Below are 27,512 nucleotides of genomic sequence, written 5' to 3' on the forward strand. Positions count from 1 at the left end.
AGTTTGAAGTTGTTTATTTGATTTATGAAAAAAAAAGTAAAAAAAAATATTGATGTATGAGGATTTAAAAGCAGTTTTTTTGTGTGTGTACATTTTTGGGTAGTAAATTTGAGCAGGGCCTAAGGGTTAAATAAGTGGGAAAACATAATGAAAATCAATATAGTAATCTGATGGAAAGATGTATTCAATATTATCTATGACTAACCTTAATGTTTCCATACGTATAATATAAATACAGAAAGTAAAAATTCTTACCAATGTAAAAAAGATGCTGTTTACTTTTGTCCTAGAACAAAACTGACGTGTAGGTTTAGTGATGATGATGATGATGACGATGATGATGATGATGATGAGGATGATAACGATAATGATGAGGATGATGATGATGATGATGATGAGGATGATAACGATGATGATGAGGATGATGATGATGAGAATGATGATGATGAGGATGATGATGATGATGAGGATGAGGATGATGATGATGATGATGATGATGATGAGGAGGATGATAACGATGATGATGAGGATGATGATGATGATGAGGATGATGATGATGATGATGAGGATGATGATGATGAGGATGAGGATGATGATGATGATGAGGATGATGAGGATGATGATGATGACGATGATGATGATGAGGATGATGATGATGAGGATGAGGATGATGAGAATGATGAGGATGATGATGAGGATGATGATGATGATGAGGATGATGATGATGATGATGATGATGATGATGATGATGGTGATGGTGATGATGAGGATGATGATGAGGATGATGATGATGGTGATGATGAGGATGATGATGAGGATGATGATGATGGTGATGATGAGGATGATGATGAATGGATGTTTCATCTGATGTGGTTTTGTCCTGTTGTTGATTTATTTTAGGATCAAGTCCTAAAGAGGAAGTTGAACTATAGAACAAACTATACCATCACTTTACAAACTGTAATTCTAGGAGACTGAGCAGAATCACTAACGCTGTAATCCTGTGGGAAATCATTCATAATGACAAGGAACATATGCACAAGGCTTAATATGTACTGACCCATGTGGACCTGAGCTAAAGCCTCAGTCACAGAGCCAGTCCTACATGTGGGGCTCCGGTCCTGTCAATGATCACATCCCGCCTCAGAATATCAAGAGAAAACTGACTTTAGTTTGGTTCTGTTTTCTAGTGATTTTATTTCTTGTTGTATGAAAAGTTGTATGACCATGGAAAAGAAAAACACCTTGTAAGTCAAGGCAGCAGCTATTTCTGATTAAATGACCAAAACAAATGCAGATGTTTTCATTCTCTAATCCAAAAAGGAACAAAGATAAAATAAAATGTTTTTGTTTTTTCTTCGTGGCTCTGACACAATTTAAACATTTTTTTTGTAATTTTTAAAATTACAGATGAATTGTGGATCATCCAACGATACACAGACTGAGAACTTTCTCACCTTCCTTTTATACATTTAGCTTTACTTGGATTTCGTCTTGGAGAAAAGTAACTGAACTAAGAGGAAAAGAGTTTCCTGATGAAGTGATTCAGACGAGATCAGACCAACTACAGGTTTGAAAACAGCTTCAGGTTTAACTGTGAGTTGGTAGAGTCCATTTATTGTGTAATATTCTTTCATTGCTGATGAATGAATCTGTTGTTAATGTTTTATTGGTTGTTTTTAATCTGATGCAGAGACCAAACCCCAGACACCATCACACCTGATTCACCTTCACTGTGTGGAGCTCTGCACCAGGAATCACCATGGCAACGTGAGTAACAACAGGCAGCAACAATACACTGTGACTGAAAGAGACAGTGACGCTACAAGCTCCTCAGAAACATGAACACACTGAAGCTGCTTCAGATCCAGTGATAGAATCAGTACGAGCTCACCTTTCACCTGGCTGTCAGAGACTGTAGTCTGCAGTGCAGTTACACTCTTCATCACAGTCATCATGAAGCTGTTTCTGTCTCTCTCACTCTGTCTCGTCAGGTTGGTTCAATGCTGTTTAAGTCTCAGTATCAGTAAATGAACAGAAGGATGATGGACATGATGATTAAATTGGTACAGATATTCCTTTGGTTGTATCCAGCTGCAGTTTGACAGAATGAGAGGAGACTGACTCCAGACCAGCTCCCACACCAATGACCAGCTCTTCAGAGCCGACTGCCTGTTCCAGGACCGGTCAACTGCCGGTCCAGTTCTGTCCCTGCTCCGTACTGTCAAACCAGACGCTGTTAGATCTGCTCCTGAATCATTCGACCAGTCTGCAGGAGTCACAGCACTCAATCATTAGGGCCTGAGCACCAGAGTGTGAGGACCCTGAGGGCCTTCCCATGCTCCAAAACTCATGACACTTTGCACACGTGTCAGGTGTGGCGAGAATTTTTTTTTTTTTTTAAGTATATTTTTTTGGGCTTTTGTGCCTTTATTGGACAGGATAGGATAGAGAGACAGGAAATGGGGAAGACGAGAGAGGCGGAATGACATGCAGTAAAGGGCCGTCCGATGCGGGATTCGAACCGGGGCCGACTGCAGCGAGGACTGCGGCCTCTACACATGGGGCACCTGATATTTTATAGATCTTGCACATGGGTGTTGCCAAATGGCTCGATAGCGTCCCCTGTTGTGGCACCAATCACACTGAGTTTCACCTACATGCACGACACTTGGTAGATGCATGTAACATGCCAAAACATACAAAAAACATTATTACAGCCCATACCCGAAACTCAACAGGAAATCGGCCATTTTGAATTTAATTTGAAATTTTGGTGCCGTCTTTGTAATTTGAGGACATGATACTTTAGTATCATACTATACTATAGTACTATACTCCTAGACAGTTAATAAGATTGACATCATATTTGGTCAGGCTCATCCTGAGAGCATTGTGATGTTAGATTGTAAAGCGTTTGAATTTTTGTCGGAGGACTCGCCTGTGTAATTAACCTTGTACCTTCAGGAGAAAATAGAATATAGTGATGTAGTGTTTGTTGCCCTGCCTACGCTGATAGAAATGTTACATGAGTTTAAACATAGCTGTACCAGGGCTGGTCTATACGTAATATTACAATATTTTTAGGCTAAATCACAATACACAATATATATGGCGATATGTTGAAACCTCCTCTTTAGACCTTGATAAATGATGATTTAACCCTTTGATGCAGAAAGAGACTGATGCTCAGGCTTCACTGCTGCTCTGTGTGATCTACACATTCAACATGTGGCCTGTTTCTCACTGTGACGAGCGGCTCACAGCAAGAACAGAAACATTTGTTGATAATCAAACTGATATGATCCCAGCAACATCATCTATCGATGACACCTTTCACCAGCCTAAAGTTTCAGTGTCTGGTCTTTAAATGAACATAACAGTAAAAGTCATATGAAGTAACAAAGGCTACTATTAGTGATGTATTTTTATATTTTATATATGTATCAATATGTGAGTGGTACTTTGATGTTATTGTTTTATAAACTGTTGGAACAGTGTAATGTCTAAAAATCAATTTGCTATTTACATATTTAATTGTTAAATGTTGAGTTTGAAAATCTGAATCTGATAAATGTGGTACAGTAGAAAGTACAATACTTCCTTCTGAAACATAGTGGAGTGGAAGTACACAGTTACAGTAACAGTACAAGTACCTAAACATGGTACATCAGTGCAGTACTTGGGTAAATGTAGTGAGTTACTTTCCAGCACTGCAACAGCCACAGAGACTGGTGTGAGGATAAAGGTTCTGGGCAGAACGTTAATGGGTCACAGACCACATGAGATTTTTTACATGGGTCAAATTTATCAGGGTGTGGGGTCAGTCTGGTCACAGTCAGAGGAAATGGATGCTGTTGTTATTCACCTCTCTGGACTTCTTCTGCTGTAGTGAAGCTACATTTCTCTCCTGGGATCAAAATATTTGAGTTTAGATAAAGATTCAATGATGATGGTTAAAAACAAAAGATTTCAGCCCTCAGCATTTCAGCTGCAGTGTTTTGGACCAAATCAGCAATTTAAACATTTTTAGATTTAATCATTTTATAGATAAAAAGGTGAAGGTTTGTATGTGAAGTTGAAATGTGGATTGAGCTTTATTCTACTTCCTCCACAGGATCAGTAACATCTCATCAAAATACAAGGACATCATCTCCAAAAGTTCTCAGATCAGTTCAGGATCTCCTGCTCGATACCAGCTGAGACCAAAGATAAAAGAGTTCAGTACTCTGACCAGAAGGACTGTTGGTGAAAGAAATCTGAAGAAGGTAAATAAAACCATCTTACTTGTGGGAGAAACAGGAACAGGGAAATCTACTCTGATCAACACTCTGGTCAACTACGCCATGGGAGTAGAGTTTGATGACGACATCTGGTTTGAGATCGTAGAGGAGGAGGAGAGAAGTCAGACAGAAAGTCAGACATCTGATGTGATCGTGTACGAGATCTTTGACTTTAAAGAAAACACTCTGCCCTACTCTCTGACCATCATTGATACTCCTGGATATGGAGACACCAGAGGGATCGAACTTGATGTCATTGTTAGTCAAAGATTATTTGACTTGTTCAGCTCAGAAGAAGGAGTTCATGAAGTTAGTGCAGTGGGTCTGGTGCTGAAGGCGTCAGAGAATCGACTGAGTGATCGACTGATGTACATCTTTGATTCCGTCGTTTCTCTGTTTGGAAAAAACCTGGAGAACAACATCGTCGCTCTCATCACTCACTCCAATGGAATAATGCCTGAAAATGTTCTTGAAGCTCTTGAAGCTGCAAAAATTAAATGTGCCAGAGATGAGGAGAATCAACCTCTTCACTTCCTGTTTGATAACTGCCAGAACAAGAAGAGAACAGACAAGAATGAGGCAGCTTTAAGGAATCCTTGGGAAATTACAAAGCGAGAAATGGGTCAGTTCATAAATTTCCTAGAAAAATGTGCACCTCAAAAACTGGTTACAACAGTTGACGTGTTGAATTCACGCATCAGACTGACGGCCTGCATCCAAAACCTGGAACAGAGAATTGAGTTGATTGAACTGAAACATACAGAAATCAAACAGACTCAGGAAGCTTTGAAGAAACATGAACAAGAGATGGAGAAGAATGAGAAGTTCACTGCAGAAGTTGATGAGGTCTACAAAGATAAAGAACCTATCAAAGGTGGGAAGTGGGGGATATGGTTTCTTGAAGGAGCTACCTGCTGTACTGTCTGTGAAGAGACCTGTCACTACCCATGCACAACAGCCCCGAGTCCAAATCGCTGTAAAATCATGGAAAGGGACCACTGTGTTGTTTGTACCAACAGGTGTCCTGTATCAGCTCATGTGAAACAAAACTGGAGGTTTGTGAACAAGACACGGAAAATACAGAAAACCTTGACGGATGTGAAAGAGAAGTATGAAAAGAACAAGTCACAAAGTGATAGTAAGTGCCTCTTGGAAAATCTAGAGAAGGAAATGAGAGAGCTGACGGCAGAGAAGACTCAGTGGCTTGAAGAGGCCTACCGACATGTTGTCAGACTGGATCAGATCGCCCTGAATGTGGATTCAGTGTCCACTCATGTCCACTTGGACTTCCTGATTGAGAAGATGAAGGAGAGAAGAGACACAGAAAAGAAACAGAAACTGGAGGAGATAAAAGGTCGAGTGGACAGAAGAGTCCCTGCAGCGCTGCGGTTCGTGTACGTAAAAATAATGTCAGCTGGGAGAGGACTTAAAGATGTCTTTTACGTGACAGGTCAGACAGGTGTGTAGGCAACAAGGTCTGCTCTGTTCATACAAACATCGCAACAGTTAATTCAATACAATTCTTTTAACTGTGATGTTGATTTAAGAAAGAAATGTATCACCTTTATTTCACTCTTAAAATATCATGTAAATAAGAAGCCCGAGGCCTCATTTATCAACACTGTGCATGCATAGATTTGTACTTAAACCATGTGGATGCTCATACACAGAATCCAATTTATCAGTTTCTTGTGCTTGAAAAAGTTTTGTAATGTAATGTTGATGGTGTGGCAACCAAAGAAGCCTGAGAGATAGAACACAATGTCCAGTGGCAATGAAGGAGCACATGTACAGTAGAGATGATGGTATGTAAAAGTTTAGTTAGTGTGTAAAAGTACACACAGACTGTGGTAATAAGCAGAGTGAAGTGGACTCACAAGCTCTTCTTTAAATGGAGTGACGCCCCCTGGTGTTCAGTGCTCAGTACAACAGCCCCTCCCTCCCTGATCTCTCAGTCAGACTGTGTGGAACATTTATTTCTCTCAGTTTTCTCAGTGTTGGTTGAATGTTTTCTAATGTTGTCAGTGATTGAGGCTGTGATTTATTGGATGTTGCTCATGTTGACACAGTGTCAGTAAACTGGTGGTGGGACAGTAACAGTCACTGACCTGATGTATAAAGATCATTAGCATCAGTTTGTACAGAGGATGTTACAGACACTGAACTCAGACACACTGTAGAAATATTCTGAATCCAACTTTCACACCTCAGAGTTTCTAGAGATCCACTCATGAAATCTGACCCACTTTGATTTGATTTCTACTTTGGTTCTTCTATGTGTCTCATGCTTGGAATGACTAGTTCACATCTGTCAGACCACAGAAACATCTGGATCCTCTAATGTTGGACTTTATCTGTGAAGCAGCCATATTTGAGTGAATTCACTATATTGTGTTGTTCCACATGAAATCACGTCCTGATTGATGCAGTTTTCTGTGAATCCTGAATAAAATCTGCTTGATGAAAAGAGTTTGATCAGAGTCTTCACTGGATCATCAGTGCTTTTTCAGTCTGTTGAAGCTTCTGCTGAACTTTATTCAATAAATGTCTGTTTGTTCTTTGTTCCTGAAACACTTTGACTTTGTTGTGATTGAACAGAGAAACACACTCCACCATTAGAGCTGATGTTTAATCAGCATCATGAAGAAGGTGTGATAAACTCTGTTGCTGCTGGTTTGTGTAGTGACCACTAGATGGAGCCAACACTACATGACTGAAGGGATGATGCTGTGTGGACTGAGCAGACTCAACTGATCTGATGGAAGTTCACTGTCTCCAGGAAACAGCTCTGCACAGACTTTCAACCTGCTGTGGACTTCACCTGACAGATTTAATGTCTGAGGTCATTAATATATTTGACTCTCCATAACAAAGATGTAGGTTTGGTTGTAGGAGTGAGAGGACACGATGACCTCAGAGCTTCTTTTCTACCGCAGCAGCAGAGAGTATAAACCTTCACTCTACATGAATATGTGACAATATATTTAGCTAGTAATAAATGATAAATTCATTGGTTTTCATGTTTTGCATGATGTAAAACAGTGTTCTTAAAAAGGTATAAACAGTTTATATTAAAATGACAAACATTATCAGACATAATCTCCCTGGTAGCTGCTGATAAATATTGTTGTTAGATTGTATAAAAATGACAACGACCTCAGAGCTTCTTCTAACAACAGACAGTCTATAAAAACAGACCTTACTTTCTACAGTAGAGTCAAGTCAACTTGAATTCTAAAGCCCATTGAAACACAGCTTCAAATATATGGAATAAGTAAAACATGAGGGAAGCAGAGTAAATATACTGTTTACTGAACATGTAAACACACTAAAAGAGACAAGAACAATATATGACAAATATCATCCAGCAAATAAAACATTTGATTAAATTGGTTTTCAAATCGATTTTCCAACGTCGACAGTGAATCTTTTATGAATAAATAAGTTTTATTTCTGTCTTTCCCACACAGAACTCTGCTTTATGATTGGTTGATGATCAGTCTTAGGAAAATCCTCAGTAAATAAAACAGATAAATGAGTTTGTGATGTGTTAGACATAGTAGTATTTTGTATTTTACAGTTTCCCCTTCATGAAGTCAGGTGAGGTGATCCAGGTGATCACCTGAGCTCGACAGGTCTACGACTGAGGGACTGTAGAGAAAATATCAGAGTGAGGCTGAATGTTGTGTTTCACTTTTAAGAGAGTAAAACCCTCTGAGGCATTATTAATATGTTCTGTTAATAAACCTCAGTATCTAATAGGATCCACCATGAACATGTGACCTGAGTCACTACGACCTTAAACTGATAATACATCTCAGTATTTATTAAGTTAGACCGTTATTATGATCTACACTGTTGATTTCCTGTTTATCTGTGTAATGTTCCTTTAAGACGGTAACAGCCAATCAGTGTGACTGTAGCGCCACCTGCTGGAGAGAGAGAGCGACAGAGAGAACAGGCATGAAACAGAAGAGAGAAGAGAAGAAGAAAGAAGAGAGAAGAAAGAAGAAGAAGAAGAAGAGAAAGAAGAAGAAGAAGAAGAAGAAGAAGAAGAAGAAAGAAGAAGAAGAAGAAGAAAGAAGAAGAAGAAGAAGAAGAAGAAGAAGAAGAAGAAAGAAGAAGAAGAAGAAAGAAGAAGAAACGTTTTGAGGAATTAAACCTTTATTTATTAGTTTCTGTTCTGAGGACGTTGTGTTTACCTGCGCCTTCGTCTCTGGAAACTGTTTGTTTACGTGTCGACGAGGATTTGGTGTAGATGTTAAACTATTGTTACATGTTGATTAGCAGGTTGTTTTCCTGTTGATTAGCAGGTTGTTTCCTGTTGATTAGCAGGTTGTTTCCTGTTGATTAGCAGTTGTTTCTGTTGATTTAGTGTTCTGTGATACACTAATATTGATAAATAACATAGATCCTATTTTTCACGTAGAAGGTGGCAGTCCTCTTTTATTAAACCAGCTAATACTAAACTGATAAACTGTCAGCTGTGTGGTTATGAGGGTGGTCAGTGGGTTTGACCCGATGAAAGGACGTGTAATAATCCTGGAGCTGGTTTAAAAGCAGGTGTTTGCTTTTCTCAGTGTCACATGTTGATAATATATTGTACATAAGAGGTGGATGGAGACGTGATGTCACAGGTTTGTCCTACAGTGTGTGCATGACAAGAAAGTCCTTCAGGTTTGTAGCAGAGAGGCAGCGGGGTCCTCACTACATGATGATGACAGTTACCCAGAATTCAACAGTGAGATGATGTCACCTTCACTTTCTCTATTACCCTGTATCCAGGTGCTCGACCTCCTCAATCATGTCAGACTGAGATATTTTATCCTCTTGATCAACAGGCAGGTTGTAGCTGTGAGGATCACCTGAAGCTGGTGATGAAGATGGCTCCGCCCACAGGAGACATCAGGTTGGATGGCGTCTGCTTCTGCAGGACCGACCTTCACTCCCAGGATCAGGACACTGGTTCACACCTGAATCACGGTAGGACTCAACTCAGTGTTTTGCTGCGACACACTGTGGAACATCTGGACTTAACAAAAGGACTGATCCACAAGTTCCATTTCTTTGGTTCTTTATTGGTATAAAATGGGAATGTGTCGAGTTTCTGAGGATCATAAACCTGCTGGTTAAGTTAACTGACAAACAGGGAACTAAACTCTTAAATCAGCCTCGTTAAGAAAATACTGAGAACACAGACCTGGGTCAGCTCAGAGGGAAACACACAACTAAGGAGATATACTAATCAATAACCGATCAGTTGAAATCATTGAAATAACCATTTAATCAATATCAGATAACATTTTTATATTTAAAAACTAGATTTCACATAAACAATATGTGTCATTTAGATCAGGTGGTGTTCTCACTTGTGCATGAGGTAAGTTAAATAGATCGATAGACGGACTTTATTGATCTAAATTGAGAAATCAATCATCCGTCACATGGTCAACATGATGCCTTCAGTTTCCTGTTGTAACATGAAGTTAAATAATCTGTAAATCCAGAAGTGAAACAATGGGACGTTGAAGAACTTTGGTGTTTTAGTGGTTTGAAGTCGTGACGACGCTGAAGCCACGTGACTGAAGACAAATGTTGAGAGAGGAAGTCACACAGAACACGGAGGTGACCTGGATATTACCTGTTGTGATGTCACCAACATCTCAGCGTCATGATGTCAGAATCAGCAGCAGGTTTTCACTGAGACATTTTTCACTGAGCCTGAACTGAACTCAAAGAGAAGACGGTGAGTTTCACTGTCAGTCCTGGTGGCGCTGCTTCTGTCCTCTCGTCTGCTCTCTGGGTCGCAGCATCATGTGGGCGGGGCTCAGGCGGCTCCTCCACTCAGCGACGGCCACGTGTGAGGCAGGTGAAGAGAAGATAACGAGCTTCTCCAGGCTAATTGATGTTTTCAGCCCACGACTTTGAGAAGAATCGGTTCAGACTTGGTTTCAGAGCAGCAGTCGCAGCTCCAGGGCGGGAATATTTGAGTGACAGAGGAGAGTCCATTCACATGAACAAGCTGCTTTCTGTTTTTAACAGCGGCAGCAGAAGTAGAACTTACGAGTTCATCTAAAACTTCACCATCCCGTCCAGGTTCCAGCCACTGCTCGTCTCTTCAAGTCTTTGTGTTGGGATGATAACTGAGGAGGAAACTTCCACAGGAGGTTTAGATACGATCAATGCCTCCAACTCGTGGTGGTTCAACCTTTACTCCGTCTCTTCGTCTATAACAGCAGTGAGAGCTGCTGATGCTTCGGCTCGTCCAGCTCGACTAAACTCTGATCACAGGTACAGTCTCACGATCATTCGGAGCTCAGACAGGTGTGACAGGACGATTGCTGATTGAAGAATGTAATTCAGCTGAGTCAGGATTTCTTCAGATGAGATGGGAGGTCTGAGATTGGACACAGCTGTGAGTTTATGGATTGTTCTGTAATGAAGACAGGATTTGTCTTTGAGACTCGAGATAGGACGAGCAGTTAGGATGTTTCTCTCGTCCCTCAGAATATTACTGCAGAATACTGGGCATTGGAAACTGGTCTGTGAAGCTACAACCTGAGGAAGACTGAAGCTAAACGCAGCTAGCTGTGGTGAGTGACGGATAACTCACTGATAGTTCAGGTCATGTGCAACACAACATATTTAAAGGGTTGTGATGTTTAATCCATAATAGTTTATTATAAAAGAATTTAATAATGATGATGATTATTTTACATCTTACATGATGTGAATACTTCTCTTGGTTTCTTACCTGCTGTGTCTCAGGTTTATGAAATGATGCAGTGGTTGTTACCTGTTTGTCTGCAGGTACTGACTCTGGAGCGCCACCTGCTGGATGGATGGACTCACTCCCCTCCTCTCACTCACTCTTCCTCTCTTACAAAGTATATTCAGAGCTGCAGTTCTGTCTGTTCAGTGATGGATGAAGGACGGAGGCTCTTTACTTCATTAACATGTAAAATGTTTCTGTTCCAGGTAAAACTCCTAAAGTACAAAACTGTTATCAGTTAAAATCATAAGGCAAAATGTCCCCTTTCCCTCTTCTATGATTATACTTTCTATCTTTGGTTTATTATTATTAACGTCCTAATGTATGTGCATCATTTTACTGTTGGAGCTGCTGGAGGTGGAGCGAGTTTTAACTACGTCATATATTGTATAAAACAAAAAGGTGTTTTTGAGTCTCTACCTGCTGAAACATTTGATTTCACCTCGTCATGTTGAAGTCTTTAAGTTGTCAGACAGGTGATTACAGGTGAACCTCACACTGACATCACTGGCCAGATAAAAACTCCACCACAAGAACCCCTTAAATTAGTTCCAGAAAAGAAACAAGTCAGTTCTTATTTTAAGACACAAGAGTGAAAATAAAGCAAAACAGTTATATATATATATATATATATATACACACTGTATATACTGTATATATATACTGTATATATAATGATAGAAACACCAACATAAAACTGAGAATGGGTTTGAAGTGAAGTAAAATAACCGGAGAAAAGATCAGACTCCAGATGTTATATTACACACACAGTAAAAATGTCTGTAGAGAAACACTCTTAACGTTTCACCACTGAACTTTAATTATTTCACACAATGAAGCCAAATGCACAACATCCTGTGAGAAAGTCACACGTAGTTTTTGAATCCAGAGCTTTAGAGTCCGGGACAAGTCAGTCCTCTGTAGAGACTCGTCATCCATCAGCCATGGAAACTGAAAACGTCTCGTCTTCTTGCGTCGCTCAGAGACGCTGTAGCTCATCTTGAACAGAATGGACTGATACTGATGAATATCTTGTTGTTACAACCAGAGACTTACTCTTAAAAATGGTCAATCAGTGTCTTTCTCTAAAATGGTTGGAGTTCATTTTTTATCTTTACAAATCTATACAAAGTCTTCTCATACTCAGCAGCCACCTCTGTAACACGGCCTAAAGTTGTTGGTATTCTGACTTTCGCAGTAACGTCAAACAGCTCCAGTATCTTTATTTCCAGTCTGATAAACTTTGAGGCCTCAGCTCTGACGGATTTTCTCCGTAGTTCTCCACATGCAGTCTTTACATCTTCCAGTTCACAGTTCAGTGATGCAACGATCCTCCTCAACTCTTCTGTTAATTCATCCACTTTCTTCACACTTTCTTCTTCTGTTACTTTCATCATAATCATGAAACCAATAACAACAACACTTGCAGCTCCAAACACCACAACACTGAAACTTCCAGTGAACACAGCTGTGATCATCGCTGCTCCAAGTCCTACTCCTGCAATCACAGTTCCTGCGACTAACTGCATCTGTGTGTTTGTGATTTCAGCAGCGATCTTCTGAAGCTCACCTGATATCTGCCTCATTCTGGGTTCATTGTTGTCACATACTTTGATGAATGACGTCGCATGTGTATGGAGTCTGGTCGATGACGGATCATTAAAGTCAGGAGGATGTTCCCCGTCCATTTTCCAAACTAAACGTGTGGAGAAGTTCTCCTCAGATCCTGTTGACCCGGTGTCTCAGTCTGATCCTGACGACTCTGAGTGGAGACAAAGACACATCACAAGCTGCTCTCAGATCAGCACTTCAACAGGTTCCATGACTTTCACATTAAAGTATTTTTGACTTCAGTGTTGACAGAAGAGTTTTTCCTGCTGTGGTAGATTCATGAGATGATGCGGTTCTTCTTACCTCTCTGTCTGCACAAGCTGAGGGAGACTCAACAGGTAGAGCAGCGCTGAGCTGATCAGGTTGCTGCCTCAGGTACAGGTGCAGGTGCGGGGGGTAAATTTACCCAGATGCTGCCACAGAGTTGAATGAGACAGACCTGCTGATCAGTGGATCAGAGATTCTTCAAAACTTGTTTTTCTGGACTGATCTCCATCGACTCAGAATGTGACGCAGCTGTGGTTGTGACACACCTTGTTCCTCTGAAATCATGCGATCAGACTGTGTCTCCACCTGGTAGAGGGTAGACTCGTGGCAGATGACCTGAGTCCAGACAGTGTTTCAGATCAGGTGGTGGCAGCAGGAAGTGACAGCAAGCTGCAGGGGGAAGGAGCTTTATTTTTACACCCTGGATTTGTGTTTTGTCAGTGGTTCATAAAATAAATAAATCAGAGTTATATAACTCAGCCTTTGAGTTGCTTATATAACAATCAGACAAAAAAATGTTCCTTATACACACTGACTTTATCTGATCTAATTAATACTGTTTTTTAAATTTTCACCTAGCAACAGGGTGAATATCAGTAGTATACTGTCTGCAAGTCAGTATGATTCAGTATGATCATTTAAGTAGTAAAGACTCTTTACTTTTACATCTGCTTCCTGTGTCGCGCTCTTGGTCTCACACTTTGAAAGAAGAAGCTTTAGGAAAAAGTTAAATAAAATTCACTCATCACAGACTTTTTATAGAAGATATAGAGAGGTGGTAACTCCTTAGTGTGCTCCTGTCGGAACCAACACAACCAACACTTTCTCACAGCAGAAGAGCAAGATCTTCTCCTTGACTGTCTTTGGCCTTCTCGAGCAGGTGAGCTTGCTGTTGTCCATTGGCTTGTAGGAATCCTGGACTTGATGTGTGCTTAAACTTCCATTTTGTGCGTCCCGCTTGCAAACTGTGGTCCATTGTTTGGGATCCCAGGAATTGCAAACATGGATTCAAGAGCTATGATAACAAGCTTGCTTGTTGTCTCGGGCAGTTTGTCAAGTTCAGGAGACTTCGAGTATAAAGTGAATATCTACATATGAGATCCACACCCCGTTTTGCCCAAGCTCTATCTGGAATGTCATGGCACGTGTCCAATATGTTCATCCAATCTTGCGCTTGTCTTTGATCAGCTCGAGATTTATGCTCCTTGCGCCTGTCACAAAGCTGTCTCAGCCTTTTGTCACGTTGTTCCTTATCTGCACCCCACACCAGAATGTTATCAGTGACATTCACAACTCCTTCCAGGTCCTCCAGTCTCTGAGCAAGGCATTTTTGGAAAGCTGATAAGACACCAAAGGAAAGCAACTTGAAACAGCAGTAACAAGTGATGTGTTAAACATCCGTAACAGAACTTGTATTGAGCGAGTGTAGGACCCAAACGTAGCGCACAGTTCAACAAAAACAGTTTGTAGAGACCTCTATTTCTACCAAAGCAGAAACTGGAACTGGCAGGTTAATAAAAAACAAAACCAGACTTCCTGCTAGACCTGGAGGCTGAATGAGCCACCACAGGATCATGCAGAATAAAGTACAAAGACACAAAAGCAGTTCTCGAGGCCAGAGACAGACGGCTGAAGTGTTAACCAGGGTTCAGACGAGGGAGGCAAGTTGGGGACAAACGGGTTCGGTAACGGGAATCAGTCCAAACAAATGTTGGAGAGTCTTGCATGGAGAAAAGCGAAGAACAATCTGGCAAAGAACGACTGGAAGGCTGCGGTTTGTATACTAGGTGAGTGTAATCAGGAGCAGCTGTGTGACCAGGTGAATGGAGTGGCTAATGCAGGGAGGTGCAGGAGAACAGGGTGAAAGGAACATTACTGACTGGGAGCTGGATGACAGGGAATACTGAGGTGAGGCAGGTGACCTGAGATGCAGAACTGTGACAGAACTGTTCTCATCTAGTTGTATTTACCAGAAAAAATGGTTTGCGTCCATTCCCGAAAAGAACTTTGCGTTTGACATTTCTGCCACAACCTCCTGTGAAGGGGATAGTGCGCCTTCTTCCTGGCTTTGTTGTGGTTTTTGGTTCAATGCAAATCCTGATTTCTCTTTTGTTTGGCTGTTGGAGAGTGACCATATTATTTACCCAGTCAGTCGGTTCAACAGTGCAGTTGTGACAACAACAGGTTTTTCTTTTCACATTTCTTGACCGAAGAGCTCCAATAAACATATCGCTTTCCTCTCGTTCAAGCTCATTAACATTTCTCTCCATTTTCCGAGAGCTCTCCTTCAGGGACTTGTGAATGGAGTGGTGTTTTTGATGGCACACTTTACATGTTTGACCATAGGCACTTGCCAGGTTCATTCATTCCTCACTTTTTCTTTCAGGTGGCTTTGTGTAGCTTTGTTGGCTCTATAGATGGCAACAGTTTTACTCATTGATGAGCAATATTGATGACTGATTCCCTGATCTGGCTCTGACCAAGTGACTCGCTCTTTCCTTGGACCCTTCTGAAAAACATGTGGCTTGCAATACTGCTGAAACTTTTTTCACTTTTTAACATCCACATCATCATCAAAGTCCATGGTATTAAAGACTTTATCTTATGAATCCACAAATACCAGGTTTCTCAAGCAGTTCGGCGGCTTTAGTTGCTCCATTGCTTAATTCTGACACCGTGTCATGTTGGTGTTTTGGATCAATTATGAGTACAGATGAACTCACACAAACAGCACTGTGTGTTTCACAGTTTACAACATTATCAATACAGGTAATTCAGCAGGTAACTAACTCAACTAGTTACTACACATCAGTGTTGTTTAATGTTGCTGTGTGTTGATTAGATTACTGCTGTTGTTGTGGTTATAACATTTTGAGACTGTAAGCTAAATTGATGGTTTTTTAATTGGCTGAAATGTGGCTGTTTTTTTTTGTTGAGTGCAAAGGGCTTACAATCTGCAAATTGCCGCTTGCAGCCACAATGTTAATGTATGTGCAAAACAAAATGTATAAATTAGATGAATAATAGAAAAATATAATAGAACAGAAGTTATATGTACACTTTGTTCTATAGTCATCACCTTAAACAGCAGTAATCACAGCAGGAAAATCATAGTTCACTTCACTGAACTCACCCCTTCAGGTTACTTTCAGTCTTGCTGGGTGACACCATTAATTGGACACTTCAATTGGTTGATTCATTTGTGCTAATCTGGATATGCAGCTGATGCATATGTAGTGTTGTCCCCTTGTGCATACAGGTCCTCTTTAACCTGACATAGCTGTTGATAGTTGAATGTGCGCCTGTCTGCAGACTGTCACCTTTCAGACCTTCCCACACAAACACATTAAAACACTATAGTGTTAATATATCAATTCTAAACTAATGGCCAACAAAAAGGCTGTAGATTAATTGGCTTTACGGGTATATGGTGTCAGTCCTTTTGTAGGTCTCAGTCAAAGTTTCGACCAACGAAATCCAAGCCTAAGAACCACTGAACCACAAGAACTGACGATGGGCCAAGAGCCCATTACCCAAGTAGAGGAGCAAAGCAAAGCGAGGGAGGATCCATCCAAGGCAGAAGTGGAGATACTCATAAGGGCCATGACAGAACTGTAAGTCGAGGCTGACCACAGTGACCAGCTGAGACACTCCTACAGAGAGCAGAAGTATTGTATTTAAAATGTAAAGACCATTCTGAATCTTGCTTTAATAAATACGTAGTCCTGTGAGCCCCCGCAGGCTAAGTGTGCTTGTATGTATGACGCAGTGATAAAAACTTAGTTCATTATTAACAGTTGGCCACAGAATGTTTCATTGTTTTGTGTCTTTTTATACAAGAAATTGTTGTTATCAGGTTCTCAGGTTTATATCCTGTAGGAGCCCAGTTAAAAACATTTATTTCTCCTTTCTCTAAAATACCCAGTTGTTTCTCTCCTGTTCTCCAGTCTTAGTTTCTTCCACTGTACGTTTCAGTATCAGTGGGAACCAGTCAGTGTTTTACTGGGACCGGATTCAGACCACGTAGTTACACAGTAGATCACAGGGTGTGTTATGAAGTCTCACCCTAAACTGTTCACTCAGTGTTGACGTTAAAGAACGTCTCTGTTCAGCCAACCTACCAAGTATAAATAAGCATTAAATAACATGATATTTCCTGTTTGGCAACATGTCAACATGCAACCTTGGTCTGTGGCACTTTTCAAAACTGAAAGTTACAAGGTGGAACAGACGGAGAAGATACAAACCAACAGACAAAGTACGAATCAGAACATTGACACAGAACCAAAGAAAACTGCGTTTTTAAGATATTTCTTTAGAGAAACGATTTGTCTGTTCAGAGTCGAGGATCAACAACAACAGAACTGTCACCTTTAGTTTTCAGCCAGGTGTCCTGAAGACCTGAGTCTCTCAGAGGTCAGAGGTCAAAAACTCCTTTAAACAGAGGGAGCGGCCGTGTGATGGATTTTTATGTCAAGAGTATAATTTAACACATTAACTGACAGACAGAGAAACCAGAGCACTGTGTGATTTTACCTGTGTTCCAGTTCAGGGTCTCGACCTTCAGACGCTGCATCTGAAGACGACTACATCAAAGGCTTTTATTTACATTTATATTTTATTATATTTTATTTTCTCTCTATGCATTCATACTTTTTAATATATTACTTTTTTATGCAGTTTTTAACTTCTCTATTTAAAGCACATTGACTTGCCTCTGTATATGAAATGTGCTGTATAAGTTTACTTGCATTGTCTTGTCCTCCAGTTTTGTCAGGGCGTATTATTACTTCTTCATGTGAAGAGAAAACAATCCTGAAGTACGTGACAAACACAGGGTGTGATCACACGACAGCTTAATTAAACTGACAAACCTTAACAAAGATCTTTTCACTGATGTTGTTCTTCCTGCTCTGCTGCTTTTGTTTCTTTCACTTGTAAATAAGATTCAGCTCCAACGGTTTTTCTCCTGTAAGAACAGTCTTCTTATTTACATGTTGACTATGTAGCTTCATTATTAACTTCAGTTGAGTCTGCTCAGTCCACACAGCATCATCCCTTCAGTCATGTAGTGTTGGCTCCATCTAGTGGTCACTACACAAACCAGCAGCAACAGAGTTTATCACACCTTCTTCATGATGCTCTGATTAAACATCAGCTCTAATGGTGGAGTGTGTTTCTCTGTTCCATCACAACAAAGTCAAAGTGTTTCAGGAACAAAGACAAACAGACATTTATTGAATAAAGTTCAGCAGAAGCTTCAACAGACTGAAGAAGCAGCTGATGATCCAGTGAAGACTCTGATCAAACTCTTTTCATCAAGCAGATTTTATTCAGGATTCACAGAAAACTGCATCAATCAGGACGTGATTTCATGTGGAACAACACAATATAGTGAATTCACTCAAATATGGCTGCTTCACAGATAAAGTCCAACATTAGAGGATCCAGATGTTTCTGTGGTCTGACAGATGTGAACTAGTCATTCCAAGCATGAAGACACATGAAGAAACCAAAGTAGAAATCAAATCAAAGTGGGTCAGATTTCATGAGTGGACTCTTCAGAAACTCTGAGGTGTGAAAGTTGGATTCAGAATATTTCTACAGTGTGTCTGAGTTCAGTGTCTGTAACATCCTCTGTACAAACTGATGCTAATGATCTTTATACATCAGGTCAGTGACTGTTACTGTCCCACCACCAGTTTACTGACACTGTGTCAACATGAGCAACATCCCAATAAATCACAGCCTCAATCACTGACAACATTAGAAAACATTCAACCAACACTGAGAAAACTGAGAGAAATAAATGTTCCACACAGTCTGACTGAGAGATCAGGGAGGGAGGGGCTGTTGTACTGAGCACTGAACACCAGGGGGCGTCACTCCATTTAAAGAAGAGCTGTGAGCTCCCACTTCACTCTGCTTATTACCTCAGTTAGCTTTACTTTATCTAAAGAAAGAAACAAGTAGATTACACTGATTCAGTTTCAGTAAACACCTCGTTAGATATAATTATTACACGTAATTATCACCTGTTACATTTAACTCTTTCTATTTGTTTTAATCATTTTTCAACATCCAAGTTTCTTATACATGACAACTACCCTGTGGTTAATGTTAGTTAGTGAGTTAGTTAGTGAGTTAGTTAAAGTTATGTAACTACAGCACTTTGCTAAATTGTTGGATTGATTGATTACTGTTAGAATAAACTGTTAGTGATGCTGTGGCACCAACTGTTGGTCTCTGATGTGGATCCTGTGCTGTAGATTTGTTCATTAGCAACATGATCACTGAGGAGTCTGGACCTCAGTGTCGCTCTTGTCACTTTTATTTTATTTTGAATAGTTTATCGTATCTTCCAGCAGCGTACTGTATCCCACTGAGGACTCTTTCATCCACTCGACTTCTCATCTCCTCCAGCTTCTGTTTCTTCTCTGTGTCTCCTCTCTCCTTCATCTTCTCAGTCAGGAAGTCCAGGTGGACATGAGAGGACAGTGAATTTACATTCAGGGAGATCTGCTCCAGCCTGACGACATGTTGGTAGGACTCTTCAAGGTATTGATTTTTCTTCACTGTCAACTCTTTCATTTCCTTTTCTAGATTTTCCAGGAGGCTCAACTTCTTCTCACTTTCTGCTTTATTCTCTTCGTACTTGTCTTTCATGCCTTGTAGAGTCTTCTCAACTTTTTTTATCTTGTTGACATAGATCGACTTTTCTTTCTCATGATCTGATGCAGGACATTTATTAGTACAAACAGTGCAGCGGCCTCCTTTCATCACCTTACAGTGTCCAGGTTTCCAGGCCATTGTGCATCCTGGATAGTGACAGTTCTCTTTACAGACTTTACAGGTCACAGCTCCTGTATATAACAACCACAAGAACCCCCCCATCCCACCATCAGTAGGTTCTTTCTCTCTGTAGACCTCATCAACTTCTATCTATTGTTACTTTATCAGCTTGTTCCAGCCCTTCTCTGTCGTCTGTTCGGTCTTCTTTCTGGCAGTTATCAAACAGGAAGTGAACAGGTTGATTCTTCTCATCTCTGGCACATTTGATTTTTGCAGCTTCAAGAGCTTGAAGAACATTTTTTGGTTTTCTTCCATCTGAGTGAGTGACGAGAGCGACGATGTTCTTCTCCAAGTCTTTTCCAAACAGAGACATCACTGAACTGAAGATGTACATCAGTCGATCACTCACTCGATTCTCTGTCGCCTTCAGCACCAGACCCACTGCACTAACTTCATGAACTCCTTCTTCTGAGCTGAACAAGTCAAATAATCTGTGACTGACGATGACATCATGTTCAGTCCCTCTGGTGTCTCCATATCCAGGAGTATCAATGATGGTCAGAGAGTAGGGCAGAGTGTTTTCTTTAAAGTCAAAGATCTCGTACACGATCACATCAGATGTCTGACTTTCTGTCTGACTTCTCTCCTCCTCCTCTACGATCTCAGACCAGATGTCGTCATCAAACTCTACTCCCATGGCGTAGTTGACCAGAGTGTTGATCAGAGTAGATTTCCCTGTTCCTCTTTCACCAACAAGTAAGATGGTTTTATTTACCTTGTTCAGATTTCTTTCACCAACAGTCCTTCTGGTCAGAGTACCGATCCTCTCTGTCTTTGGTCTCAGCTGGTATCGAGCAGGAGATCCTGAACTGATCTGAGAACTTTTGGAGATGATGTCCTTGTATTTTGATGAGATGTTACTGATCCTGTGGAGGAAGTAGAATAAAGCTCAATCCACAGAGACAGAGTGAGAGAGACAGAAACAGCTTCATGATGACTGTGATGAAGAGTGTAACTGCACTGCAGACTACAGTCTCTGACAGCCAGGTGAAAGGTGAGCTCGTACTGATTCTATCACTGGATCTGAAGCAGCTTCAGTGTGTTCATGTTTCTGAGGAGCTTGTAGCGTCACTGTCTCTTTCAGTCACAGTGTATTGTTGCTGCCTGTTGTTACTCACGTTGCCATGGTGATTCCTGGTGCAGAGCTCCACACAGTGAAGGTGAATCAGGTGTGATGGTGTCTGAGGTTTGGTCTCTGCATCAGATTAAAAACAACCAATAAAACATTAACAACAGATTCATTCATCAGCAATGAAAGAATATTACACAATAAATGGACTCTACCAACTCACAGTTAAACCTGAAGCTGTTTTCAAACCTGTAGTTGGTCTGATCTCGTCTGAATCACTTCATCAGGAAACTCTTTTCCTCTTAGTTCAGTTACTTTTCTCCAAGACGAAATCCAAGTAAAGCTAAATGTATAAAAGGAAGGTGAGAAAGTTCTCAGTCTGTGTATCGTTGGATGATCCACAATTCATTACTAAGTGAAGGAAGTAAGGAAATCTGTTATTTCTTTCAAATTTGTGTTCAAACCAAAAAAGAAAAAAACAACAATCATCAGTTCTTGGTTGTTGATACTTTTACTTTGTTCACTTTTACATTGAAGAATGAAAAGGTCCGAGTTTGTTTTGTCCTTTGATTTTCTTTCAGAAACAGCTGATCAACAAAGAACAAGTCGTTAATTGACTTGAAATACAAGATGTTTTTCTTCTTCATGGTCAAAAAGCAGATGATTAGAATTTCACCCAATGTCAGCTGGGATTGGCTCCTGCCCCCCCACGACCCTATAAGGATAAGTGGTATAGATAATGGATGGATGGATAGATAGATCTACAATTAAAATTAAAACTTTCCCATAAAGAATTTTTGAAGAAATTAAAATAATCCTTAATTATACAGGAAAATATACAGTCAAAATATATTTTAAAAAAATAGTTTTCAGCTCTATATTTTCCAGGATCTATGGCACTTCATTCTTTAATACAGGACCAATTCACTTGTAGGTGTGATATGATCATATTAATACCACAGAATCTAAATTTGGCTGCAGAAAAGTGAAAACTAGTGGAGAAATTACTTTTTGAAAATGAGCAATTCTTTGTGCAGGTCAAAAAAATAATTTGACTACTACAAAACATTGAACAACTATTCCCATGAATGCATGTGGCAAATTACCCAGGGTGTTTCCTGGATGTTCAGAACAATGTTCAGCCCAGTCCAATGAAAAACAAATGACTGTTGAGGCTCAGAATACACAAAGATTCACTGAAATGATGATGTTCATGATGACGCTCCAAACTTAAACAAGTAAAAACTTAAAAATTCATCACTAACATATTTTGAGTACTCAGTGATTCAATGACTGTTTCTGTGTTTAAGTTCATATTGTACACTGTACATTTGGTGCTTAGATATTTTAAATTCTTTTGATACTTTTATATTTTTGTAATATAATCTTCTTGTAACATAGTTTTACATTATATCTTTACTTTATTATTTTCATACCCCTGTATGACTAAGCACTATCTGTGTCTCCATTACATCCATCAGTGTGTGTGTGTGTGTGTGTGTGTGTGTGTGTGTGTGTGTGTGCTGTTGTCACATGATTTCAGAGAAACTGTGTGACTTCAAACAAGCAGTTCAGCAGGGAGGGTGGAGGGTTTCTCTCTCTCCCTCTCTCTCTCTCTTACATTGTTGTTAATGTTTTATTGGTTGTTTTTAATCTGATGCAGAGACCAAACCCCAGACACCATCACACCTGATTCACCTTCACTGTGTGGAGCTCTGCACCAGGAATCACCATGGCAACGTGAGTAACAACAGGCAGCAACAATACACTGTGACTGAAAGAGACAGTGACGCTACAAGCTCCTCAGAAACATGAACACACTGAAGCTGCTTCAGATCCAGTGATAGAATCAGTACGAGCTCACCTTTCACCTGGCTGTCAGAGACTGTAGTCTGCAGTGCAGTTACACTCTTCATCACAGTCATCATGAAGCTGTTTCTGTCTCTCTCACTCTGTCTCTGTGGATTGAGCTTTATTCTACTTCCTCCACAGGATCAGTAACATCTCATCAAAATACAAGGACATCATCTCCAAAAGTTCTCAGATCAGTTCAGGATCTCCTGCTCGATACCAGCTGAGACCAAAGACAGAGAGGATCGGTACTCTGACCAGAAGGACTGTTGGTGAAAGAAATCTGAACAAGGTAAATAAAACCATCTTACTTGTTGGTGAAAGAGGAACAGGGAAATCTGCTCTGATCAACACTCTGGTCAACTACGCCATGGGAGTAGAGTTTGATGACGACATCTGGTCTGAGATCGTAGAGGAGGAGGAGAGAAGTCAGACAGAAAGTCAGACATCTGATGTGATCGTGTACGAGATCTTTGACTTTAAAGAAAACACTCTGCCCTACTCTCTGACCATCATTGATACTCCTGGATATGGAGACACCAGAGGGACTAAACATGATCTCATCGTCAGTCACAGATTATTTGACTTGTTCAGCTCAGAAGAAGGAGTTCATGAAGTTAGTGCAGTGGGTCTGGTGCTGAAGGCGACAGAGAATCGACTGAGTGATCGACTGATGTACATCTTCAGTTCAGTGATGTCTCTGTTTGGAAAAGACATGGAGAAGAACATCGTCGCTCTCGTCACTCACTCAACTGGAAGAAAACCAAAAAATGTTCTTGAAGCTCTTGAAGCTGCAAAAATTAAATGTGCCAGAGATGAGAAGAATCAACTTCCTGTTCACTTCCTGTTTGATAACTGCCAGAAAGAAGACCGAACAGACGACAGAGAAGGGCTGGAACAAGCTGATAAAGTAACAATGAGAGGAATGAGTCGGTTTAAAGACTTTCTGGAAAAAGCTGCACCTCAAAAACTGGAGAAAACTGTGGATGTTTTGAACGAACACGTCAGACTGACGGCCTGCATCCAGAACCTGCAGGAGAGAATTGGTTTGATTGAACTGAAACAGACTGAGATCAAACAGACAAAAGAAGCTCTGGAGAAACATGAACATGAGATGGAGAAGAATAAAGACTTCACTGTAGAAGTGGATGAGGTCTACAGAGATAAACAACCTACTGATGGTGGGATGGGGGGGTTCTTGTGGTTGTTATATACAGGAGCTGTGACCTGTAAAGTCTGTAAAGAGAACTGTCACTATCCAGGATGCACAATGGCCTGGAAACCTGGACACTGTAAGGTGATGAAAGGAGGCCGCTGCACTGTTTGTACTAATAAATGTCCTGCATCAGATCATGAGAAAGAAAAGTCGATCTATGTCAACAAGATAAAAAAAGTTGAGAAGACTCTACAAGGCATGAAAGACAAGTACGAAGAGAATAAAGCAGAAAGTGAGAAGAAGTTGAGCCTCCTGGAAAATCTAGAAAAGGAAATGAAAGAGTTGACAGCGAAGAAAGATCAGTTCCTTGAAGAGTCCTACCAACATGTCGTCAGGCTGGAGCAGATCGCCCTGAATGTGGATTCACTGTCCACTCGGGTCCACTTGGACTTCCTGACTGAGAAGATGAAGGAGAGAGGAGACACAGAGAAGGTCCAGAAGCTGGAGGAGATGAGAAGTCGAGTGGATGAAAGAGTCCTCAGTGGGATACAGTACGCGTATGATACATTCTGTAAACTATTCAAAAGAAAATAAAAGTGACAAGAGCGACACTGAGGTCCAGACTCCTCAGTGATCATGTTGCTAATGAACAAATCTACAGCACAGGATCCACATCAGAGACCAACAGTTGGTGCCACAGCATCACTAACAGTTTATTCTAACAGTAATCAATCAATCCAACAATTTAGCAAAGTGCTGTAGTTACATAACTTTAACTAACTCACTAACTAACTCACTAACTAACATTAACCACAGGGTAGTTGTCATGTATAAGAAACTTGGATGTTGAAAAATGATTAAAACAAATAGAAAGAGTTAAATGTAACAGGTGATAATTACGTGTAATAATTATATCTAACGAGGTGTTTACTGAAACTGAATCAGTGTAATCTACTTGTTTCTTTCTTTAGATAAAGTAAAGCTAACTGAGGTAATAAGCAGAGTGAAGTGGGAGCTCACAGCTCTTCTTTAAATGGAGTGACGCCCCCTGGTGTTCAGTGCTCAGTACAACAGCCCCTCCCTCCCTGATCTCTCAGTCAGACTGTGTGGAACATTTATTTCTCTCAGTTTTCTCAGTGTTGGTTGAATGTTTTCTAATGTTGTCAGTGATTGAGGCTGTGATTTATTGGGATGTTGCTCATGTTGACACAGTGTCAGTAAACTGGTGGTGGGACAGTAACAGTCACTGACCTGATGTATAAAGATCATTAGCATCAGTTTGTACAGAGGATGTTACAGACACTGAACTCAGACACACTGTAGAAATATTCTGAATCCAACTTTCACACCTCAGAGTTTCTGAAGAGTCCACTCATGAAATCTGACCCACTTTGATTTGATTTCTACTTTGGTTTCTTCATGTGTCTTCATGCTTGGAATGACTAGTTCACATCTGTCAGACCACAGAAACATCTGGATCCTCTAATGTTGGACTTTATCTGTGAAGCAGCCATATTTGAGTGAATTCACTATATTGTGTTGTTCCACATGAAATCACGTCCTGATTGATGCAGTTTTCTGTGAATCCTGAATAAAATCTGCTTGATGAAAAGAGTTTGATCAGAGTCTTCACTGGATCATCAGCTGCTTCTTCAGTCTGTTGAAGCTTCTGCTGAACTTTATTCAATAAATGTCTGTTTGTCTTTGTTCCTGAAACACTTTGACTTTGTTGTGATGGAACAGAGAAACACACTCCACCATTAGAGCTGATGTTTAATCAGAGCATCATGAAGAAGGTGTGATAAACTCTGTTGCTGCTGGTTTGTGTAGTGACCACTAGATGGAGCCAACACTACATGACTGAAGGGATGATGCTGTGTGGACTGAGCAGACTCAACTGAAGTTAATAATGAAGCTACATAGTCAACATGTAAATAAGAAGACTGTTCTTACAGGAGAAAAACCGTTGGAGCTGAATCTTATTTACAAGTGAAAGAAACAAAAGCAGCAGAGCAGGAAGAACAACATCAGTGAAAAGATCTTTGTTAAGGTTTGTCAGTTTAATTAAGCTGTCGTGTGATCACACCCTGTGTTTGTCACGTACTTCAGGATTGTTTTCTCTTCACATGAAGAAGTAATAATACGCCCTGACAAAACTGGAGGACAAGACAATGCAAGTAAACTTATACAGCACATTTCATATACAGAGGCAAGTCAATGTGCTTTAAATAGAGAAGTTAAAAACTGCATAAAAAAGTAATATATTAAAAAGTATGAATGCATAGAGAGAAAATAAAATATAATAAAATATAAATGTAAATAAAAGCCTTTGATGTAGTCGTCTTCAGATGCAGCGTCTGAAGGTCGAGACCCTGAACTGGAACACAGGTAAAATCACACAGTGCTCTGGTTTCTCTGTCTGTCAGTTAATGTGTTAAATTATACTCTTGACATAAAAATCCATCACACGGCCGCTCCCTCTGTTTAAAGGAGTTTTTGACCTCTGACCTCTGAGAGACTCAGGTCTTCAGGACACCTGGCTGAAAACTAAAGGTGACAGTTCTGTTGTTGTTGATCCTCGACTCTGAACAGACAAATCGTTTCTCTAAAGAAATATCTTAAAAACGCAGTTTTCTTTGGTTCTGTGTCAATGTTCTGATTCGTACTTTGTCTGTTGGTTTGTATCTTCTCTGTTTGTCTCTCTCTTGAGATGTTGTTGAACAAGAAATATCACCTTTGTTGACTTTGCAAGCCGAACGAGCCGTTATAGCTCTGTCAAACAAATCTTGAAGATATGTGGGGTGTGTCGCTTGCTTTTGTCGTACTTAATTCCTGATTGATGGTGATTTAATTGTAGTTAACACTCTGTTGTTAAATGTCTGTTTTTAATTATAATGTTGTTTCTGTTGTGGTTCTATTTATCTGACAGTTGCCACAGACACAAGGAGAATTTCTGAAAGGATGAACCAAACCAACGAAGGGGGGGCCTGATGACATGGTTCCCAGCAGCAGCTGTTCTCAGAGAAACAGCTGTAAACAGCCACTGTCCTCGACCTGCTGAGCAGCAAACAGCCGACAGACTCAGGCAGAGCGGCTGGTGAACATCGTGGAGCTGGTGGAGCTAAAAGAGAAGGAACACTGACCGTAGATTCATCAGGTGACACAGACACCACAACACATGGATCATCATGTTGAGCTGTAACTGACGGACGTGGAGACAAGAAACTGGTTGATATGAAGGTGTATAAAATAAACAGTACTGCTCCCAGCTAAACTGAACAAAGTGATTGAATAAATCAAACTGAATGAGGTGATAGAGTTTTACAGCCTTTAGTAAATATCCTCCATTGTTCTTGTTACTACATAAACAGTATGAAATAATATTTTATGTTGGTGATGAATTTATAATGAGCTTTGCTGAACATTGTCAGTGACCTCTGACACAGCAGACATGTTGAGACTCAGCTGAACAATGTGGAAATGACCTGCTGAACAGACGTCATGTTTCATTGTTAAGTAAAGTAAAAGGTGGAGATCAGGGGAAACAGATAAGCAACATGGTAGATTTCTTTATATATATTCACTGATTAAATTCTCTTCTGCATAGAAAACCTTCAGAGACTTCTATCAAGGCAAACATGAGGAAACAGA

The 27,512-nt window shown here is 40.3% G+C and overlaps 3 protein-coding genes and 1 long non-coding RNA gene across 4 annotated transcripts in view; 3 read left to right on the forward strand and 1 right to left on the reverse strand.

Moving 5' to 3' along the window:
- Window positions 1-1,412: 1,412 nt before the first annotated feature.
- On the forward strand, window positions 1,413-10,147 carry LOC111238701 (septin-5-like). Its single transcript, XM_022768337.1, has 5 exons — window positions 1,413-1,570; window positions 1,694-1,770; window positions 4,118-5,157; window positions 9,069-9,266; window positions 10,047-10,147. The coding sequence occupies exons 2-5, from the start codon at window positions 1,763-1,765 to the stop codon at window positions 10,145-10,147; spliced, it is 1,347 nt and encodes a 448-aa protein (XP_022624058.1). The 5' UTR covers window positions 1,413-1,570; window positions 1,694-1,762.
- Window positions 10,148-14,160: 4,013 nt separating this feature from the next.
- On the reverse strand, window positions 14,161-21,254 carry LOC111238697 (septin-5-like). Its single transcript, XM_022768333.1, has 5 exons — window positions 21,078-21,254; window positions 20,904-20,980; window positions 19,905-20,651; window positions 19,441-19,852; window positions 14,161-14,187 (listed from the first exon to the last, which is right to left on the reverse strand). Exons 2-5 carry the CDS (start codon window positions 20,909-20,911, stop codon window positions 14,161-14,163), a joined length of 1,194 nt encoding a protein of 397 aa, XP_022624054.1. The 5' UTR covers window positions 20,912-20,980; window positions 21,078-21,254.
- Window positions 21,255-22,514: 1,260 nt separating this feature from the next.
- Window positions 22,515-24,335, forward strand: LOC111238698 (the record flags this gene model as incomplete). The annotated part of the gene is made up of 2 exons (XM_022768335.1): window positions 22,515-22,594; window positions 22,847-24,335. Coding segments are annotated over exons 1-2 (1,497 nt in total), but the record flags the coding sequence as incomplete, so codon positions are not given.
- Window positions 24,336-24,652: 317 nt separating this feature from the next.
- LOC111238705 overlaps window positions 24,653-27,512 on the forward strand; it is a 3,515-nt gene continuing 655 nt past the window's right edge. Inside the window, exon 1 of the long non-coding RNA XR_002665825.1 lies at window positions 24,653-24,852. This is a non-coding gene — a long non-coding RNA (uncharacterized LOC111238705). The remainder of the gene's footprint in view (window positions 24,853-27,512) is intronic.

This window comes from Seriola dumerili, unplaced genomic scaffold, assembly GCF_002260705.1.
Source record: "Seriola dumerili isolate Sdu_G_001 unplaced genomic scaffold, Sdu_1.0 BDQW01001504.1, whole genome shotgun sequence".
NCBI classification, from domain to species: Eukaryota; Metazoa; Chordata; class Actinopteri; order Carangiformes; family Carangidae; genus Seriola; species Seriola dumerili.

Excerpts from the sequence above, each read along its gene's own strand:
- LOC111238697 (XM_022768333.1), bottom strand. Across the intron at positions 19,853-19,904 it reads CGAACAGACGACAGAGAAGG|AGAGAAAGAACCTACTGATG; the intron begins GCTGGAACAAGC and ends TGAGGTCTACAG. Across the intron at positions 14,188-19,440 it reads TGGAGCAGATCTCCCTGAAT|ATAAGGAACAACGTGACAAA; the intron begins GTAAATTCACTG and ends TGTGGGGTGCAG.
- LOC111238701 (XM_022768337.1), top strand. Across the intron at positions 5,158-9,068 it reads AGATAAAGAACCTATCAAAG|GTGCTCGACCTCCTCAATCA; the intron begins GTGGGAAGTGGG and ends CCCTGTATCCAG. Across the intron at positions 9,267-10,046 it reads TGGTTCACACCTGAATCACG|TCCTGGTGGCGCTGCTTCTG; the intron begins GTAGGACTCAAC and ends TTTCACTGTCAG.